The sequence below is a fragment of the Carcharhinus amblyrhynchos genome, chromosome 4 (genome assembly GCF_965287045.1).
Source record: "Carcharhinus amblyrhynchos chromosome 4, sCarAmb.v2.hapA, whole genome shotgun sequence".
In the NCBI taxonomy this organism is placed as follows: domain Eukaryota; kingdom Metazoa; phylum Chordata; class Chondrichthyes; order Carcharhiniformes; family Carcharhinidae; genus Carcharhinus; species Carcharhinus amblyrhynchos.
The window spans coordinates 44,486,500-44,508,067 of NC_137327.1; the positions used below are offsets into that span (position 1 = coordinate 44,486,500).

The 21,568-nt window shown below is 41.6% G+C and overlaps 1 protein-coding gene across 1 annotated transcript in view; it reads right to left on the reverse strand.

Annotated features, from left to right (window-relative positions):
• The window catches only part of LOC145342419 (dynein axonemal heavy chain 5-like), a 230,601-nt gene extending 211,353 nt beyond the window's left edge, over nucleotides 1-19,248 (reverse strand). Inside the window, exons 1-6 of the mRNA XM_080187984.1 lie at nucleotides 19,147-19,248; nucleotides 16,446-16,583; nucleotides 13,983-14,067; nucleotides 7,375-7,523; nucleotides 4,133-4,351; nucleotides 2,784-2,915 (exon numbers count right to left, since the gene is read on the reverse strand). Of these exons, the coding sequence (XP_080044110.1) occupies nucleotides 2,784-2,915; nucleotides 4,133-4,351; nucleotides 7,375-7,523; nucleotides 13,983-14,067; nucleotides 16,446-16,583; nucleotides 19,147-19,248 (825 nt within the window). The remainder of the gene's footprint in view (nucleotides 1-2,783; nucleotides 2,916-4,132; nucleotides 4,352-7,374; nucleotides 7,524-13,982; nucleotides 14,068-16,445; nucleotides 16,584-19,146) is intronic.
• Between the last annotated feature and the right edge of the window lie 2,320 nt (nucleotides 19,249-21,568).

Consider the following 21,568-nt stretch of genomic DNA (forward strand, 5'->3'; position numbering starts at 1 on the left):
GCAAGTTCTTCATACAGAGGGTGATAAATGCCTGGGATGGACTGCCAGAGGAGGTGGTCGAAGCAGATTCTGTAACAATGCTCAAGAGCCATCTGGATAGATACATGAATAAGCAGGAAATAGAGGGATATGAACCACGTAGAGGCAAGAAAATATTAGATGACAGGGGCATCTAAGTTGGCATAGACTTGGTGGGCTGAAGGGCCTGTTCCTGTGTTCTTTGTTCTAATACACAATGCACTGCTTTCAGCTAGATAATGTTTTAATCAAATCTAAACTACTGTTGCTCATAACCATCTTTATTACTAAAGGTCAAAGAAGGCAGGATAAAATAGATAAAAGCAGTCAATCAATTCAAAGTCATTTTAAACTGCAAAATATTTGAATTGAGCAACAATTTAAATTAAGCATCTGTAATGATGCAGAGGTGGTTTAATGCAATTTAAATTCAAATTATCCACCGCAGCAACACAAATTCAACAAAGTTGAAATGTCAGGATCAGATACTTAACAGCAAATTTTAATTCCCCGTCACAGGTGGATACCAGTCAGAATGAAAATCCAAGCAATACATTTCACATTTGTTTTCACATGATGTGAACATAAGCAAGAGTTGGCCATTCCACCCCTCCAGCCTGCTCCACCATTTAATAAGGTATTGATTTGGTAGTAATCTTGAATCTGTATCTCCCCTATCCACAGCAACATCTCACCCCCTTGCTTATCAAGAATTCATCCACCTCTGCCTTAAAACAAAATCAAAGGCTCTGCTTGCATCACCTGAGTTCCAAAGGCCCCACTGCCCTCAGAGAAAAATTGCTGCCTCATCTCCATTTTAAATGGACAACCCTTTATTTTGAACAGTGACATCCACTTCTAGATTATTCCACAAGAGGAAATAACCTCTCCGCATCCATTCTGTTAAGACCCCTCTGAAGCTTATATTTCAAACAAGTCCCTCTTACTCTAAACTCCAGCAGATGCTCAACCTGTCCAAACTGACCTCATAAAGCAAACCACCCATTCTAGGTAGTAGTTTATTAAACCTTCTTTGAACTGCTTATTTACATCCGTCCTTAAATAACATGATCACAGTACTCCAAATGCGGTCTCGCTTGTGCCCTGTACAACTGAAGCATAGCCTTCCTACTTTTGTATTCAATTCTCTCATAATAAATGGTACAATCCTAGATCAATACATTGTGGATCCAACCAGGGATCAGGCTATTTTGGACCTGGTAATGTGTAATGAGGCAGGTTTAATAAACAATCTCAGAGTAAAAGACCCCCTAGAAAACACTGACTATAACATGGTAGAATTTAGCATTCCATTTGAGAGTGAGAAACTTGGGTCAGAAACAAACATGCCACACTTAAATAAGGGTAATTATAAAGGAATGAGGGCAGAGTTGGCTGGAGTGGATTGGGAAAGTTGTTTAGCAGAAAAGATGACTTATCAGCAATGACAGACATTTATACAAAACAGTTCCTGATTCACAACAAAGGTATATCTCTGAGGAAGAAGAATTCTAGGAAGGGGATAAATCAAGCATAGAAAGTTTAAACCACTGCTGCCTTGGTGTCCCACAGAATGGACAATCTAATGGGGCTGGGGGGAATTATTACGGGTAAAGGCTTGATAATGACATTCAGATGTATTGAAATGAAAATCCTAACATTCAAAACGAGATTCCCATTACATCATTGGCAGGGGTGGGCACAATCACAATGGAACATCTCACCGGTGTAAACTTCATTCTGGGACTTTGGTGGGATTTTCTGCTCCTGTTGCCAAACTTGCCCCCCGAAAATAGGAGCTGAACCCCCTGAGCGTGAGCTGTCAATCAAATAACATCCTCTGGAGAATAGCTTTTCTCATATTCTAAAATTGTCAGGATTCTTAGCCCAGCATATATAATGAGGCTTGACTGAGATCCCAGACAGCTATTAGAAAAGGAAATTACCTGCACTCAGAGAAAACATTGTTTGTCAGGCTGGTCTTCTTGATCTCTATAGTCAATTTCACAAGGTTTGGTGACACAACTTCAGTAGTTTCATAGATTTGTGACTTTTGAAATGTCCAAGAGCATGGATGGATGACCCTTTAATAGCTTTCAGCCCACATAGCTTTTCCCAAGCATAGGAGAAAGTTATTAATGGATTACATTTCTTCAAAACTTTTTTATACATACCACTATATACAATGCTCTTCAGTGGTCCAGAAAGTGTACAGTGGGTCAATCAAAATGGAAGTGCCATGAGGGGTCTGAGGGAGTGGGTGCAACAGTAGAGTTTGGCATAGGGGTTGAGGGTGACCTTTTGAACTTGCCTTTTAAATGTCCTCTCATGCACACTTGAGTTCATGATTCCTCAAAACCTGGCCTGACTCCATGAAAATTGCAGAGGAGTAGGATAGGCCTTTCTTGGCAATAGGGCCAGCCCGTTGAGAGTTTCCAATGCTAGCTTTCAACAGGAACCAGCCTGCACCTTCTAAAGGCTCGCCCAAAAATTAGACAACCCAGCAAAGAGGCTGGGAAGCTTGGAATCAGGACCTGCCTGTCAATTTTAAAGGGCTCCTGAATCAGCCCGACTCAGGTGAAAAATCCAGGCTCTGTTTTTAAATTTTATGACCTTGCACACCTCATGTTTGGTCCCATCCATGTGGGTTTGGTCAGTGTTAGGAGAAAATCCAGCCAAAGTCTTCTATTTCTAAAACACATTGCTAATATCTTGTAAAACAAAAGACAAAATCTGCCCAAATGCTAAATATCCCCATTCTTCACCTGTTCAATTTGCTTCATCCAAATTTTCAGGCTTTCTTCAGCTTGTTTCAACACTTCTGGAGAAGCAATGCTCAAATCAGATGGGCCTTTCAAGTTCCTCAGCTCTTCCGAAGCACTTTGCTCAAACCGAATCTGAAAGCAGCAAAACAAAGCAAATGTCCTCCTGAGTTGTCTATGACATTAACAGGAATTCTAGAAGAGGCATCACTAAACAGAGTACATGGGATAATCCAGTTAGACATCATTTGTTGTTCACTAGGTAAGAATGACTTTTTTATCAATTTCAGGTTGTGGATATTGTTGGGAAGGCCAGCATTTATTGTTCATCTCGAATTGCCCTTGAAAAGGTGATAATGAGTATAATTGAATGGCTTGCTCGGCCATTCCAGAAGGCAGTTAGGAAGCAATCACATTGCTATGGATCTGGAATTACAAATGCATCAGGTGGCAGAATTCCTTGCAGAAAGGACGTATTGAACAGAGTAAAAAAATACAATTGGCAGTTTCATGGTCACCATTACTGATACTAGCTTTTCATTCCAAATTATTAATTTATTTAATTGAATTTAAATTCCCCAAATGCCACGATGGGATTTGAATTTGTGTCTCTGGATTATTAATGCAGTCCACTGGATTACTAATCCACTCACAACCACTGAACTACTGTACCACATTTCTGTAATAGATTTAGTTGGCACTTGTGGAGAGAACTGTAGATAATTCAACACAGAAAATGGCCTTTTAGCCCATTATGTGAACACCACATTTTATCAGAACCCCTTCCCCAAAGCTGTATGTCATCCTCTTCTTCAAATATTAATCCATTTTTCAAATCAGTAAGAAGTCTCCACAACACCAGATTAAAGTCCAACAGATTTATTTGGAATCATGAGCTTTCAGAGTGCTGTTCTTTCATCAGGTGAGTTTCAAGCAAGTGATTCCAATAAACCTGTTGGACTTTAATCTAGTGTTATGAAACTTCTTACTGTGTCCACCCCAGTCCAACACCGGCATCTCCACATCATTTTTCAAATCATATACCTGTCTCACCCATTCCCTGAAGCATGAGTTCATCCACCCTATATTTTTCCAATCTCACCCTCTACTTCTCCCTTCTGTTTCTATCTTTCACCATATTCCTTTTCTCCCTCTCCCAGTTTGTATCTCTTCCCTTCCTGTTCCTTCAACCTTTCCTTTATTTTGCCTGACCACATCACTCTTCCTCTCTCATTTCCTATTTATAATGGAAACAGCCAGTAGAAACTTGTCCAGCATTTCATTGCTGGATTAATTTTTCCTCTAAAGCCATTATAGTAGACAGAAATTTTAGTATGAGTTAGACTTTTTACCTCCTTGGCCAGATTCTGTTGTGCTGTAGAGAGGGCACCGACAAACCCATCTAGAGAATTGAGAAATCCCTGTCGAACTGCCATGGATTCAGGTTTGTTCAGCACTCCCCATCCTTGGTTCATGTTCTTCAGCACCGGTATAAATGCATCACTCAATAACTGTTCAATAGATTTCAACAACCCAGTCCTTCCAGCATCCAAAACACTGAAACTTACTTCCTAGAAAATAGAAAATACATTTTACTTAAACAAAAAAGGCAACGTTAAATTTTACAAGAAATGCACGCTAATTTATGCCTTTTTGAAAAAAGACTGTTCGGTTAGCCTTCCCTGAGGCTTAAAGAGAATGAAAGAAGAGAAGGCGCTTGGGATGTTTCACAACGTTAAACAGAATATTTAAATGCAAGTTATTCTTTAAGACAGGAGGAGAAGAAACAGTGAGAAAATGGCTGAAAGAGCTGGAGATAGAGAACAATGAAACTTGTGAGTAATACAGGGAAAAGGAGGAAGAAGACATATAGAATGGAACACAAACAAAAAAAAGGAGATAGAATTCAAGGGTGGGAGAAGAGCAGAAAAACAACTACACAAGGAAAGAAAGAGACAAATTTATTTTTCTCTTTATCCCCAGATATGGCGACAAGTCATCAGTGTATATTCTAAATTTATAGTATAAAAAGATAAAATCAAAGCAATTTACAGCATATTACAGAAAATTGAAGCTTGTGACTGGAGTCACAAACAGACTTAGGTAACATTAGAGTTTCAATTACCCTCAACATATCTGGCAGTACCATTTCTGTTGAAAGATCATCAATTTGAAACATTGGGCAGGATTTTACAGCCTCGCTCAACTAGAGATCAGAAAATCCTGCCCAAGGTCCATGGACCTTCCCATTCTCTGACTCCCAAGGCAGGCGGGTAGTAGAATTCTGGCAATTAACTCAGTTTCCCTCTCCACAGTTGCCACCTGAACTTCTGAGGTATTTGCAGTTTATCTGCTTTTATTTCAGATTTCCAGAATCTGCAGTACTTTGCTTTTGTGCTAAAATTACCTTAAAATTCATTAGAATTAAAATTCAATGGAGTCCAACTCCATTGGCATTACTTTACTGATATTTAGGAGAAATCTCATTTACACAAGCAAATGCGATTTCTACTGTACTTCCAGCTAAGAAAGAGCAGCAGAACAGGAGCAACTCTAAGGAATGTGCAGATTATTAGCACATTTTAATGCGTTCTTTAGCCCATTTAAATTAAATTAGTGTTAAATTATGTAGAGGAGAATTTTATGAGTGAGCTGATTGCGACAAATAATGCTGGTAAGAATTTCAACTTAGCAGTATAATGGCTTCCACATCTACCATCTGTAGACTTCTCACAAGATATCATTTAAATTCATGAGTTCTGAGAGAAACACAGCCTTCTTGGTCTTTAGATGTCAGCTTCAAATAGAAGTCCAAAGAATAATTTAGTCATTATACATAGTGCATATAATCGTTCATTTTTAAGGACTGAGAATGACATTAAGGCATCAAGTTCATGTGTGGCCCCAAGGAGACCCAGTAAAACTGAATTCAGTTAAGATCAAGTATAAACTGGAATCATATCTGCCACAGAAGGAAGGTGGCTTTGTTTTTTGGAAAGCAAATTTCTCAACCCCAGGACATTGCTGTAGGAATCCCTTAGGTAGTGTCTTATGCTAAACTATGTTCAGTTGCTTTATCAATTACTTACACTTGGTTTAAATGTCAGAAGTTAATCTGTTCTCTGTGATTGTACAGTGTTCAGAAAATGAAGCATTCCATGCTGCCCACCGCAAATCTTAGACTGACAAGTAGCGAGTAACAATTGTTGCACAGATGATGAACATCTTCAAGAACAGCGCACTAAACCATCTCCCTGTAATCAGTGACACTACCAAGTTATCCATCATTAAAATCCTGGAAGACACCATTGACTACAAATTCTACTGAACCAGCCATAGAAATGTCATGATTACTACAGCATAGAGCTGAAAGTTCAACAGGGAGTATCTCATCTCCTAATTTCCCAAAGCCTTTCCATTACTTACAAGGCACAAATAAAGAATGCTTTGCAATATTCTCCACTGGGGATGGGTGCAGCTTCAAGAACACTCAGGAAGATCAATGCCATCCAAGAGAAAGTAATTCTCTTCATTCATTAGTCTAAGTAATAGCAGGAGGGATTACTATTTAAAGGGCGAAAAGCTGCAGCATGCTACGGTGCAGAGGAACCTGGGGGTCCTTGTGCATGAGTCGCAAAAACCCAGTCTGCAGGTGCAGCAGGTGATAAAGAAGGCGAATGGGATGTTGACTTTTATAGCGAGGGGGATAGAGTATAAAAGCAAGGAGGTCTTGCTGCAACTGTACAGGTGAGGCCGCAGCTGGAGTACTGTGTGCAGTTTTGGTTGCCGCACTTGCGCAAGGATATTTTGGCCTTGGAAGGAGTGCAGAAGAGGTTCACTAGGCTGATACCGGAGATGAGGGGGTTAGACTATGAAGAGAGACTAAATAGACTGGGTCTGTACTCATTGGAGTTTAGAAGGATGAGGGGGGATCTTATAGAGACGTATAAGATAATGAAAGGGATGGACAGGGTAGAGGTAGAGAGATTCTTCCCGCTCAGAAAGGACAGCAGGACCAGAGGGCACAGCCTCAAGATAAGGGGGAGCAGTTTAGAACGGAGTTGAGGAGGAACTTCTTCACTCAAAGGGTGGTGAATCTCTGGAATTCTCTGCCCATTGAAGTGGTGGAGGCTACCTCACTAAATATATTTAAGTCACGGGTAGATAGGTTTTTGACAGACAAGGGAATTAAGGGTTATGGGGAGAAAGCAGGAAAGTGGAACTGATCCACTTCAGATCAGCCATGATCTTATTGAATGGCAGGGCAGGCTCAAAGGGCTAGATGGCCTACTCCTGCTCCTATTTCTTATGTTCTTATGTTCTAAGTGTCTGTCCATTCCATCATCAATTTACAGTGGTTGCTGTGCATTATTTACAGAATATATTGCCGCAACTCCCCAAGGCTTCTTTGGCAACACCTCCCAATCTGCAACCTCAATCACCTAAATGGTGAAGGGTAGTGTGTACATGGAAATACCATCACCACCAAGTTTCCCTCTGAGCCACACACCAATCTGACTTTGAGATATATCACAGTATCTGGGTCAAAATCCACTAATGACTAAAGTGTGAGAGTGAAAATTAAAATATTTACCCTGTATATGTTTTCATATGTAATGGCTCTGCTGGCATTACCTCGAAGAAAGGCAATACAAATTCCAGTCAAAGCAGCTTGCTTCCCATCAGCAAGGAACAGCTTTAATGTTTTACCACAACTCAAAGATCCTGGCACAGGTCCACTTGCTCCAAGAGCAACTAGGTCACAAAAGAAAACAATAGTTGAAAAACATTGTGTGCCACAAAACTTCTCTAAAATTATTTCATTATTTCTGACAGTGGTCCAGTGCTTCATGCTTATTTGACCAGTATACAGATATTGCGTAACATCCAGACATCATTCAAAATGGATAAAGATTAATGCAACTGTAAACAATCTTGAATACAATTAACCACTCAGAACCCAATATCTAGGTTTTGTTTAGTTTTTCCCCAATCCTCAAAGGTTAGTTTCAGTCAGCTCTTTAGCTTTCTCGTATAATCAAATTTCTCTAGTTCCCAGGTCTCTACTGATGCATCTTAAACTGGTCATGAGATGTTTTAGGAAAATAAAAGTAATTTTTAAAGGATTATAATTGTTTTGGTAAATATTAGAATAGGAATAGTATTCACTGAGTTAAGTTTAACATTCTGTGCCTGGAAAGGTAAAACATATAGGTAGATTCATGCTGGATAAAGGTGTTTATATATGTAGGGGGTTTGGATAAGTTCCAACTGTGATTGAATTGTGCTTGAAAAGGATTACAGCATGAAAAATAAATAAAAGGCATAACCATGTGGCCATTGCTTAGCAACGAGAGGCCCTTCTAGGATAGAGAAAGCTTTTATGTTTTAGTTTAAGCTGGATATATTGCAGTTGGAGACAGGACACCGGGGAGTGAACATCTCTCAATTCTGCCAGGTGAAGCTGGACATGATAAGGGAATTACAAAGATGCAGGCTTCCTAAGAAACAAGATACAATCCAGTTAACCAGAAAATTGGAACAGAAAGGATGTCTAAGACAACTGAGGTGTTGCTTAGAAGAATTCAAGGAAGAGTAAACGAATGTCCGTAACTTCCACAGAATAGCAATCTCTGTCGGATTGCCATTTTTGACAGACTTAACCCTGCTGGGATTTGGAAAGCTCTGTCTCGGCCAATCTTCTTGCTGCAGGTTGGATGAGACAGGAGCAGTGCAGCGTTCCTTCGGCAGCATCACTGCAAAATAACTGGGGCGCAGAAAGGAAAGAAAGGCTCCCTTTTACAGCAGTAGCCTGGAGACTAGGATGGGGGGAGAGAAGCTGGGAAGGTTGGGGGTGCCCACGAAGTGGGGGTGGGAGGAGGGAAACCAGAAAGTGGGGGAATTGGGAAAGGAGATGGAACCAGGAAGGGGGACAGACTGGGAAGGAGTGGGCTGGCTGACCACGGAGAGAATGGGACAGATTTGTGTGGGTGGGACAGACAAGTGGTAGGGGAGCTCAGAAGTGCAGTGTTGGAGCAGAGGGAGGGGGGTCAGACTGGGAAAAGGCTCACGGCAGAGGTGGTGTTAGCACAGATGGGGGTGGTCAGAGGTCAGGGCGGGGGGGGGGGGGGGGGGGGGGGTCAAGGGGGTTTCAGAATCTAGGAGGTGCAGAAGAAGGTGGAGTTTGAGCCAAAGGCAGAGTGGATGGGGTTGGAGCCACAGTAGAGTGGGAGGTGAAGAGGGCAGGTTGAGTTGGGAGATGAGGGAGTGGTCAAAGTGGGGGAGGTTGTTAGAACCAAGAAGGAGTTGGGTCAGATCAGGAGGGGAGTGCTGTGGTGGGTCCCATGGGTGAGGGCCATGTACGAGCATGAGATGTCCCCTGCAAGGCTGTGTTTAGATATTTACCTTTTTTCATTCTGACTCTTTCAGAGTAACTATTCGAATAACACATGCAGAACCATCCAAAATTGGTAATTTAAATCGCATTTGTGGGATGGTTCGAGCCCAATTGTCTAGAGGAAATTAGTACTTTTGAACAATTGCTGGATAAAACCTTATGTGGGAACTTCCTAGAGGGCATTGATGCGCTACCCGCCCACCTCCCCCCCCCCAACCAAATGCAACACTGGGGAACCAGAAAGTTATGGGCCAATGTGTTTTGAGTTAAAAAGACTACCTGCAGTAACTAGATTTAAAGTGAGACAGCAGACTTCAGAGGTAAATCATATCTTTGATGCCATTTTAACAGTCTGGGAATCGAGAGTTAAAGCCATTGTGAAAAGCCACATATTTAATCTTCCATCGATGAGCCATTGTTAGTATTAACTGTTATTATTCTTTTGGAGATTGATGACCTTAATTGAGCTGCCTATGATGACAAAGAAGGTTATGATGTCTTTCCTGCCTCAAAAGGAACAGGAGAACTAATAAGTATTAGCTTATCCTCATTTTATCCCTCCTGGAACCTTATCATTGTGAGGGTGTCAGGGGTATATCTTCTAAGCTGTGCCTGTGCAATGGCATTCTCAAGTGGCACATCTGCATTCTTGCCCTCTTCAGATTCACCATGTCCTCCTTGTCCAAGGAAATGTGTAGCTCGTCCATGTTTCCATGTGGCAACTCGTCGCTCCCTTGGCAGTACTAGATTGTGTAGAGTGTAGCAAACAACGACAATGCGGAAATCCCTAAGTCGAGAGTACTGGAGAACCCCACCTGATCAGTCCAAATATCAAAAGCACATTGTTTAGGATGCCAACAGTTTGCTTTCTGAATATGCCAAATTGTGTCTGTCCTCAGATATACTGAGATAACAAACAGGCTTCATTGGCTGTGACTTAGGGGGTTAACCTTACCACTAAAAAACTGTGCCTCAATGTGTCAATATCCTTGAAGACCTATGGCAGCTCGGACTGACTCAAGGTGTAATAGCCGTCCAGGTTCTAAGGGTACTTGGCAAAAAATGCATCGATTGGAAATTTAGAGAGTAGAATCCTTATTTATTAAGTGAACCTTACTGGCTGCTGCCAGGAAGCTCTTAAAATCACATGTCGCTGGTGCCCTGAACTTGTGAGAAGTAGAAGATCACAACCTGGTTTACTTCATCCATGATGAGACGGATGTAATGCTTTACTGAAAAGATTATCAATCACCTCCCTGATACATTTATGGTGGACACTTATTCTATAAAGGCAGAGCCCTGGAACAATCCACTGACACAGTCACCCTCAGAGCATCTGGCAATGGATAGTCTCCCAGTCGATGTGGCATTTGATTTTCAAGGAGATTGTAGTAAATATGATCTGCCATAATCTAGAACAACAAAGGTGCTTTTCATTCGCCACATAAAACAGGCATTTTCTGAGACCAAATGCCTCAGCAGATGTGGATCCTTCTCACCAGCATCAGGATCTTCCTGGGACCCTGCTGGCTCTTGTTTCAGGGCAATGCTCTTCCTTGAGCTCTGCCGTATGGTGATGGGCCTTTCTCCTCACTCGTATCAAAGCTATCATGAAAACAGTGTTGACTGCAGCCTGCATTCCTCCTTGTATCTGTGAACGAATAGATTAGACATACTGTTGCACCTTACCCTATAATGCTATCTCTCATCACCCAGCCAGAGATCAGTCTAAAGCCCTCAGTTTGCCCTCTGGCATCTCCAGGCCATCACTTGCAAGTGAAGCACATCCTGAAGGTTCAAGTGGCTGAGAATTCCCCTTTGACATGACTGCACATTCACAAAGTGACTTTGATGAAGGTCAATACAGCCATGTACTCTTACATCAGTTAAGCTACTGTCAGTCTGCCTCCTTTAGCTTGGACATTAGCCCAGCCTTGCATTAATTTCATGACTGCAGGTACTGTGTCCTCTAAGTCATGACCATGCATGTGGAAGCTTGCCTTGAGCAACCATGGTCCCTTGATCCTTCTTCCCTTCTTACATTCCTCTGTGACAGACATGTGGACAATCAAATCATGTGCCTGTCTTTGCCTTAATAGCTCTCTTAAGAATGTTCTTCATGCATTAAAGTGCCTTTATTTGGAATTTGAGCCTTGATCACCATGTCTTCAGATGAAAATTATTAGGATGTCCCTTCCATCGGCCACCATTTTGCAGTTGTCAACTCCTTCACCACAACCTCAGAACCCGTCAAGTGATTTTTTTCAGCTACGTCACTCCAGCTCCTTATCAAAATGGCGGTGCTTCAGTTCCAGTTTGAGACCAGCTCCAAACTTCCCCATTACCCACCTATGTTCCTGCATCCAATTTCCTTTCCTCTGATCAGTCTTGTACCTCTCCTTTCAACCCTGGCACATTCATCATTGTAGTTGATGTTCCTGTCCTCCCCACTGAACCCAGGTTTGGTAATATCATAATGTCTTCTGTCGACCTGGCTTCCTCCCCTTTGACACCAAATGTAAAAAAACTTTCAAGCGACCCCTTCACCCCAACCACAACACCATCCATTACCTCCCCATCCCATGATTTACCAGCCCCAAAATTACAGGCTGCAGATGCTACCTGTACAAAGCCCCTACCCCCAGGACCATCTTTAAACAACTGACCACACCTTTCACACCATGCTGTGCACAGCTGACACTGCCCAGAGAGGCATCCCCCTTCCTATGACTGAGACCAAAGCATGCATATCATGCATAGACCTTCTAGCATGGCCTGCACAGCTCCATGAGAGTCTACTGATTCCACCCCTGACAATGTGGGCTCAGTCTCAGAACTGTCTCATGCTACTCCCTTTAACTCTTTTACAATGATGCCTACCCCCACCTATCACACCTTTGACTTCCCTTCCACAGTCCAGTCACCCTCCCCCAGGCAGGCCTATGTCCCTCTACAGCAACCTTCCCCCTCACCAAACTACCTTCTACTTTTGCCTGTTGGTCACTGAATCTGAGAAGCAACGAGATTATGGCAGCATTGCTGCTGAAGGTAGGCAACAGAAGCATCCACAAACTTCAAAATCATTGGTAAAGTGAAATCACCAAGTGCATGCCACTTATATATATTAGTGAATCAGGCTATTTAAATTTTCCGCTGATGTGTTACTTAATTTGGACACAAAACGTGATTCCAGAGAGTTGGTTGTATGTTGAGTATTCGTGATATGAAAATGTATGAAAATGCAATTCCGAACATCAATCAGCAACAGGTTGACCCACCATAAAAGTCAAGAGAACAATATGCCAAAGGGAAACTGACTTCTGCCAACATGCCTCTTGCCATGATTGTGGGAATCATGGCAAGGAGTGGAAAATTTCATCATTGTCTCTCCTCCGAGTTCATACAATGAACATTTAAATCTGCATCCCTTAGAACTAAGGATGAGATCTGTACCAAGGACAGCAGCCATAGTAAGAAGAATAATTGTTTAAATAGGGTTCAGGGCATCAAAAATAAGGGTGAGGATGTGGTTGAGCAAACTGGCAGTTGCAGAAATGCTGTGGTGAATGGAGGGCCAAAGGCTATCATGCAATTGTAAGTGAATTGGGGAGCAGAGAAGGATGTAGGGTTAGGAAGGGGAATTATTGTAAATTGAGAGCAACACAAGGAACTGATGGTCTTATCTGTGTTTCCAAAGATAAATTTGTGAAACTGCTTCATGGTAAATTTAAGAGGGTTGCCATGTATAATGATTGGGGAGTTTATATGAAGGGAGGGGTTAAGGGAGAAGAGGAGTGCAGTAGACTCAAGAGGAGAGAGAACTTGATGAATTGAGATGGAGTTTGCGATGACAGAGGATAGGATATCACTTGGTGGGGGGGGAGCAGTGAAAATATCTCAGTGAGAATATTTTGTGGTAAACAGGATGGGAGTAGAAAACAAGGATTTTAAATAAGCGATGAAGAAAGTGGAACAATGTATGTTGAAATGAGGTAAAGTGCCAGAGAAGGGGAACAGAACATGGTTTGATCTGATACCTGACAGTATAGGTGGGGCAAGTGGTAGAAGCTACACCCAGGCAGACAGGTTCATTTAGTGGATGACATCATCCCTCAGATGGGTATTGGTCCAGGCCATAACATTGACAAAGAGCTTCTACATGGTGAGGGTTTGTTCACTTGTGAACAGACATCTGGTGAGGTATGTGGAAATGGGTGGTGATAGCTGGTCCATGGGCAGACTCTACAGGATCAGCACCTGAAGGGGTGAACTGGACAGCATCATGATTGGTAAGATTAGCCCCCAGTGGATGGGCTGTGTGAGAAGGTTGGCAAGAAAGAAGGATGCAACAGTTGAGGTTGCTGCTTGTAAGAGGGCAGTGACAAATGCCTCACTGGACCCTTCGAAGGAGGCCAAGAAAGGCCCTCAGGGAAGTTGTAGGTTTACGGCAGTAAGTTAAGCTTGATATGTTGGCAGAAAAGTAGCAGGTTGATAAGTACTGTGGAGTTGGGCAGGAATTTAGGCAGGCAGAATACCCAAAGGGGGAGAAGTAAAACGAGGCAGAATGACAGGGAGGAGGAGTCAAAGGCACTTGGAGAGAAAAGAAAATCAAAAGAAAATAAGTTGAAATAGAAGTGATATATTTCTTCTCAATATTAAGAATAAGAAGCCAAGAACTGGGAATAATTTTTGATCAGCTTCTTAAATAAAGCAGTGATTGGCTGCAAGACATACTATTATTTATGTAACTTTTGTAATGTTTGAATGAAATACTGCAACTATTATCATATTCTATAAAATATAACCTGCATCTGGAAGATCCACTTCCTGATAGAAGAACAGAAGGCTTTGTCTGCCATCTACAGTGAAAAAGTTATCAATTTCTTCCAGCTGAAAAAGAAAAACAGAATCAAGCATTTTTTTTGAAATTTAGTTGCATTTTCCATTCTTCTCCTCTTGTTTGCTATGCACCATCCCTGGCCAAGAGTCAAAGGACCTGCCTCCCATTACACGTGGCATTTACCATTTTTCTAAAGAAACTTCAATCTACATGTAGCAACCTTTTCACCCCCAACCCTACACTGACCAAAATACAAATGTCCCAATGTACCTGTGATGCCCAAAAATATTTTCATTCATTTTAAACCAGAAAGTTTCTTTATTTTGGAAAATTTATAACAAGTCACTAAAATACAATAAAAAGCAAGTTCCTTACTGATGCACTTTACCATCCATTATGTTATTCCAGAGATCATCCATCTGGCAAAGAAGCTGGAGCAGGCTGCCTTCAACATAGGTTTATTCACAAAACTGAGTCCAACATAATTACCAACTATTTTCTCTTGCACACAGTTCCTCCACACAGGTGAAAATTGGTTCTTATATATATGTCCTAATCTTTCCCCAAACAGTGTCAGCTGCTCTTAATCATAACTGAAGCCTGCACTTAACTGTCACAGCATTTGCAACAGTAAGGGCAGAGCCTTCCAGTCATTCCCACTGGCAGGATTACCCAGTCTCATTGATGGCAACTCCATACCACAGATGCAAACTATGAGAAACCCCACTAACAATGGAAGAACCAAAAGATCCCACCACCAACTAATGAAGGGCCGCATCTGCCACCACAAAATGTGCCGTGGAGTTAGGGAGAAATTCCTGCCTGAGGATTCCTTCCTCCTTAAAAGAAAAAAAAACACATGCATATCTATAGTCAAAATTTCGAAAAGGAACTGAAGAAAGAAAAATAAATCTTATGCTTGCAAGACTTATATCAGGATCCTTCTTCTGAAACTACCAATAACTTCTCACAGGAAGCATTCATTTTGGTAAAATGGTCAGGCTATCAAGGGTTTGTGTCTACCCATTTAAGTTTGGAGAATTATTTTGGCTCCACAATTGTTTCTGTTGAGCTTCCCACATGGCTTTATCTTTAAATTTGTCGGCAGCTATATAAACTACTCAGTCAAGAGACTTCTGCTTCTATTAGCTTGTCGGAATGATGCTGCATTTTCCATTACATTGTGTTGTCTAGTCAAACTACAATCTCTTTCTGTCTTGCCTGTCCAGGCTTCTCCTGTTAGATCCACTATATGCCCAATCTGAGCCCCTTTCCACCATATGTAAATGTTTCCTCAACGAGGACTCATCTCCTGACCCATTACTGGATCTTGAACCATGCCTTCTTATTTTCTATTTTCACACAGCATTCTCCCAGTCCATGACCCTTCCTCCATGATCCTGGACATTCAACCAATTGTTCTATTTTACTGAAGATTTCTCTGCCATGTTCCACTGTTGTTACAGCTCTCCAGTTATTCAAACCTTTCCAGTTCTTCACAATCAGCTTCTCTACTGGCACCTAACCACCAATCTATCATAGTTTGTCCCTCTGACCTATCCCCCAAAATACATGATTATGTGCCAGCTAAATGTAATAAATCCTGTTGCAAGTCATACCCTGCCTGAATACAATGGTTAACATAGTGCTACTACCCACTAACTGAAAATGTCCTGTCAATAGATATTGTAAAAATACCACAAGAATTTCAAATATATTAATTAAAAGACACAGGAATCACTTAGAATCAGTGATCTGATCTCAGTGTTCAGAATAAAATTAATTGATAGATGTTATCTAAATAAATTTAATTAGTTTGTTGCTTCAAAGTGATTCATTATGCTAAATATGTTTTTTAACTTTATATGTTCATAATTTAACAGTTCAGATTGATCCAATATTGAGTCACACAAATTCTGAACTCAAACAATAAAGCACCAAATTTCCATTGTGGGTCATGTGTAGCCCTGCTCTACTTGATTTGAGCAGTCATGCTAACTAACCTATATCATTCTAGTCAGTTACATATTTTCCACCACCAAGAGATGCAAAAGGTCCAGAGGGGCAAAGTTTTCACAGAGGGTGGTGATTGTCTGGAACAAGCTGCCAGAGGTAGTAGTAGAGATGGGTGCAATTTTGTCTTTTAAAAAGCATTTAAAGAGTTACTTGGATAAGATTAGTAAAGAGGGACATGGGCCTAATAAAGGCAATTGGAACTAACTTAATGGTAAAAACTGAGCGGCATGGACAAGGTGATCTGAAGGGTCATGCTGTAGACCTCTATGACTCTAAGTCATACAGTCTATCTTAATGTTGTGTTTGTAACAAATACTAATAATCCTGTAATCCTACATATTGTACAATTTTGAGATTTGATTCCTAAATAAAACTAAATACAAATTATGTGCAAACAAAACATTTTGCTTACTTGATCCCCTTCCAGCATAAAATCTTCAATATCAGATCTTTCCAGATGGACACAGGTCGCCACAATATCAAAAACATACTCATGTCTGCTATCTAATTGTGTCCGTTTAGCTTCACGTTCTTCTCTTAGCTTGTGCTGCAACACAGTACAATACATTGCAAGGTAGAGATTTTTATTACAATATAGGGAAATTTAATTCATTTGTAAATATTTCCATCAAGGTAAATGTGTCAGTGTTATGGATGTAATATATTTCCCCCGATGTTGGGGTTGGTGTCCAGTACTAGTAATACCACTGTATGGCCAGAAAAACTTATATGGGATGTCTAATTTGATTTCAGTTCCAAAGAAAAGCCATATTGGACCTGAAATGTTAAATCTCTCTCCACAGGTCCTGTCAGACCTCCTGAGCCTTTCTAGCATTTTCTGTTTTTATTTCAGCTTTCCAGCATCTGCAGTATTTTGCTTTTACTTGTCTAGTTTGGGTTTTGCTTTAAAGTACAGAATGAAGAAACAAAGTGCCTTGCAAAACAAATCTCAGTGGGCATATTGATATATGTCCCATGGTCTAGGATGCATCCACAATCGTACATTCAATTGTTTCCCATCTTCATTATTGGTGTAGACCATAACCTGCCCTGTGTGGATTTGCTGAGTTCCAAACAGGCACATTAGAGGATGGTGCTGATTCAAATTATAGCATTTCTATATTATAACAACACCAATGGCAGATGATTGCCTGCTACTGTAGTACCTATTCCAAATTGGACGCCGAGGACATAGGAGATGTGTGGGCTGATGAGCAAAAGTTTTCTAAAAGAGGTAGGTTTTAAAGAGCATCTAAAATGAATGAGAAGAAGAGACACGGGGGAGTTGGAATTAATGGGTGCTTTTCAAACTGGCAGGCAGTGACTAGTGGGGTGCCAAAGGATCAGTGCTGGGACCCCAGCTAGTCACAATATATATTAATGATTTGGATGAGGGAACAAAACGTAACACCTCAAAGTTGCAGATGATACCAAGTTGGGTGGGAGGATGGACTGTGATGAGGATGCAGAAATCCATCAGAATGGGTGAGTGGACAAATCAATGGAGCAGGTTGGATGAGTGAACAAATCAATGGCAAATGCAATATAATTTGGATAAATGTAAGATTATTCGCTTTGAAAGCCAAAACAAACAGGCAGTTTACTACCCAAATGGTTGTAAATTGGGAGAAGGGAGTGTGCAATGGGACCTTGGTGTCCTTGTGCACCAGTCACTGAAGGTAAGCATGCAGGTGCAGCAGACGGTGAAGAAGGCAAATGGCATTGCGAGAGGTTTCGAGTACGGGAGCAAGGATGTGTTGTTGCAATTATACAGGGCCTTGGTGAGGCCACACCTAGAGTATTGTGTGCAGTTTTGGTCTTCTTTTCTGAGGAAGAATGTTCTTGATCTCGAGAGAGTACAGTGAAGGTTTCCCAGACTGATTCCAGGGATGGCGAGACTGATGAATGAGGAGAGACTGACTAGGTTAGAATTGTTTTCACTGGAGTTCAGACAAATGATGGGGGATCTCACAGAGACTTACAAAATTCTAACAGGACTAGACAGGGTAGATGCAGGGAGGATATTCCCAATGGTGGGGGAGTCCAGAACCAGAAGTAGTCACAGCCTGAGGATTCAGGGTAGACCATTTATGACGTAGGTGAGGAGAAATTTCTTCACCCAAAGAGTGGTGAGCTGTGGAATTCATTAGCACACGAAATAGTTGATGCCAAAACATTGAATGTATTTAAGAGTTGGCTGGTGGCTGGGGCAAATGGGATCAAAGTTTACGGGGAAAAAGCAGGATTAGGTTATTGAGTTGGATGATCAGCCATGGTCACAGTGAATGGTGGAGTAGGCTCGAAGGGCAAAGGGCCTCCTCGTGCTCCTATCTTCTATATTTCTAAAGTGGGAACTCTAAAGCTTAGTGCATTGGCACCTGTAAGCAAGGCTACCGTAGTTGGGGTGGTTAAAATTGGTGACACTCCTGCTCCACAGGCCAGAGTTGGAGGAATACAAATATCTTGGAGAATTTTAGAATGAGATTATGGTTTGGGGAGCAGTGGGAGAAAAATTTAAAAACAAGAATGAGATTCTTAAAGTCCAGGCTTTACTTAACCAGGAACCAACGCTGCCTTGAGAGCACTGGGGTGATGAGCGAATGGGAGTTGATATGAATTATGTATTCTTACTGCGAAGGTTTATAAGTTTGTTATGTTTTAAACCAACTTTTCAATTTAAGGTAAAATGGGGTAATGGCGAGAGTCATGTAGTCTATTGAGTTTTGCCTGGCAACAGACAGATAGCTTGGTAACATCAGAATAGGGGGCCCAAGGTTTATTTAAATAAGATGCAAAATTTTCAAATTTAAAATAAAGGCAAAAGCAAACAGGGCTGAGAGTGGCAGATTTTTTGTTTCCAAGTTTTCAGAAGAAAAAGAGAGATGTCATAGAAAGAGAAAGGATGTTGATGGTTTGTTGATAATGTTGTTAAAGATACAATGATGATGAGCCATATTTGACTTAGGACTAGGGTCACGTATAAAGGAAGTTATTCCTGGTGGAGAGGTGGGGGCAAGAGGGAGGAGAATTTCCTCATAGGCTTGCTCCGAGGCATGGTCAAGTGGGCCATTGACAGGTACAGGCAGTGGGCAGTTGAGGGGGTGGTTGGGTCCAATAGTCTGCCTGTCTTCCACAGGGATGTTTGCACACAAGTGAAGGACACACACGTTTGACACCTTCCATGACCGGTGGCCACCACAGAGGCTGCAGTGCATTATCTGTTCAGACACCTTAAATGAAACTTATCAAACCAAATTACAATGAAGTTTTGACTTTTTGTTGCAGGATCCCTTTAATGAGTTGTTAATTTTATTTGTTAATTCATCTATTTGGTACTCAAAAAAAGTATAAAAGGAGTCAACTGGGACACTGGGGTAATAGTTCCAACTCCAATTCTTGTCCTGCATCTAGTGGTGCACTAAGGTAGATTTTCATCTGTTTGCATAGTTGGTTATTCCTGGAACAGGTCTCTAACCTGTCACCAAAGGTTTATACTTTGAAGGGCATCACTCTGCATCAAGCATGGCTAACCAGTGGTCTGTCCCATTCTTACTGCCAGCAATTAGCATGTTGGAAGGATTTGCAGGTTGGCACTCAACCTCTTTGGCTGCATTATGAATGCACCTTCTTTGGCTAGGGTAGTAGTTACAAGACAAAAATCTGTAAGGCTGCATCTGGGAATAAACCTATTCTCAAAAGACCTGTGTCATGTTTTGCACTTCATCATCTGGCTTAAATCCATTTAATGAAGGGCTGCAGCTAGTGTGGTCAGTAGAGCAGAAAGTGTAGCTTTTCTTTGGGATGCTTAGCAGAATGCAGGATAGAAGATGGACCCTCATCAAAATATTGCATCCCATGGCAATCTAATTAATGCACAAGACTGGTCCTGATGTTGTCAGGAGTGAAAGAATTGCTGGGATGTACCTTACTGCTGGCATTTGGTTTGGAGTTTCTCTGGAAATTGTGAGAAGTACCTTTTGACAGTCACTTGATGTTATGACTTGGCAAAATAGGAAGAAGCAAACCCAAGGAAGTTAGGCGTGATGTTGGACTGGTTCCTAAAAACTGCAGTTCTGCAGAGTTGGTAGTACAGAGTAACAATGGCATGAGGTTTTTAATTGTGTTTGAGGGTGATATATTGTCTGCAATTTAGGTATTACTTAATAAATAGTCTTTAGGTGATATTGATTTTTATCATATGTGAAGAGACATCAGCTCTGATGTCTCTTCACATATGTTGTTAGACCTGCTGAGATTTTCCAGCATTTTATGTTTCTGTTTCAGCTTTCAGCATCCGCAGTAATTTGTTTTTACATTCTTTGTTGTAGCAAAAGTTTTGGGTGGGATTTCTTGGTCCCTGGTAGGTGGGATCAAAAACTTTGGAGCGCAGCTAAAAGCCAGTTTTCCTTGGCATAAAAACGGGTTGTAATGTTCCCCACCTGGCTTCATGGTGGGTTGGATTGGCTGCTGCACCATGTCAGGAAATGCATTAGTGTTCCTTTGCATCTCATGAATGCTTGTTAAAAACTCAGCTCACAGGTTCACAAATCACATTCACAATCCAAATCTAATTGCCACACTAGTGGATTATTAGACTGGTGTGAATCATGACTGGATATAATTGATATGCATCTGCTGAATTGTGCTTCACTCACAACTTAAAGGTTTGTATGCATGCCTATCTTTCACTGCATTGCTCTTATGGCGACTCTGATCCCATATCAAGGATGCTCAGGTGAGACCAGTGAGAAGAGAAGGGGGCTGGAAGGCATATGCTTGACTAGGGGGAGGGTGATTGCACACAGGCAAGGGGAAGACTGGAAGGCACATGTTTGACAAGAGAGGGTAGGTGGTGACTGGAGCCCTAGAGGGAATGGATGGACAGAGACAAAATCATTAGTGGGTGCTGGGTGCTGAATGGAGCGCAGGAGAGGAGTAGAAAGGAGCACATGGCTGAGAATGGGGAAGAGGGGAGCAGTTTAAAGTAAGGTGGCAGGACAAGGCTGAGGTAGTCCTATTGGAAGTGCACACCAGGTAGCTACGCCAGAAAGCTAAGGCAGTTCTGTGGCAGTGCGCACCATGCTACAAGGGTATGCCTGACATATGTATGTGGGTATGTCTTTGCTTAACATTCATGCACAGCATGACTGCAGGATACAGTCAGTCCCTCACACATTGGGACCTGGAGATTGGTGATTTGGTATCTGGTGACCAATGGCAGTCAATGAGGGGGCTTCTGCAGCCTGTTAATGGAGAACTGGTAAGTAAAAAGGGACTGCTCAATTGTCTCATGAGGTGAGTCTCAATCTGTCACTGTGCATAGGGCCTCAAGATGTGGAGCAGTGAATTCGACATTGGGGCATGGGACATACACAAGTAATGATTTGGGGAGGCTAGGGATATCTATCAGAATAATGATGAGCTTGTGCATTAAAGAAGAAGGCAGAAGAGTTATCAGATGGAGGGAAACTTATACATGATGCTGTTCCCCGTGATAATAGAAGGGGCTTGGATAGTGACAGAGCTGGTTGGAAA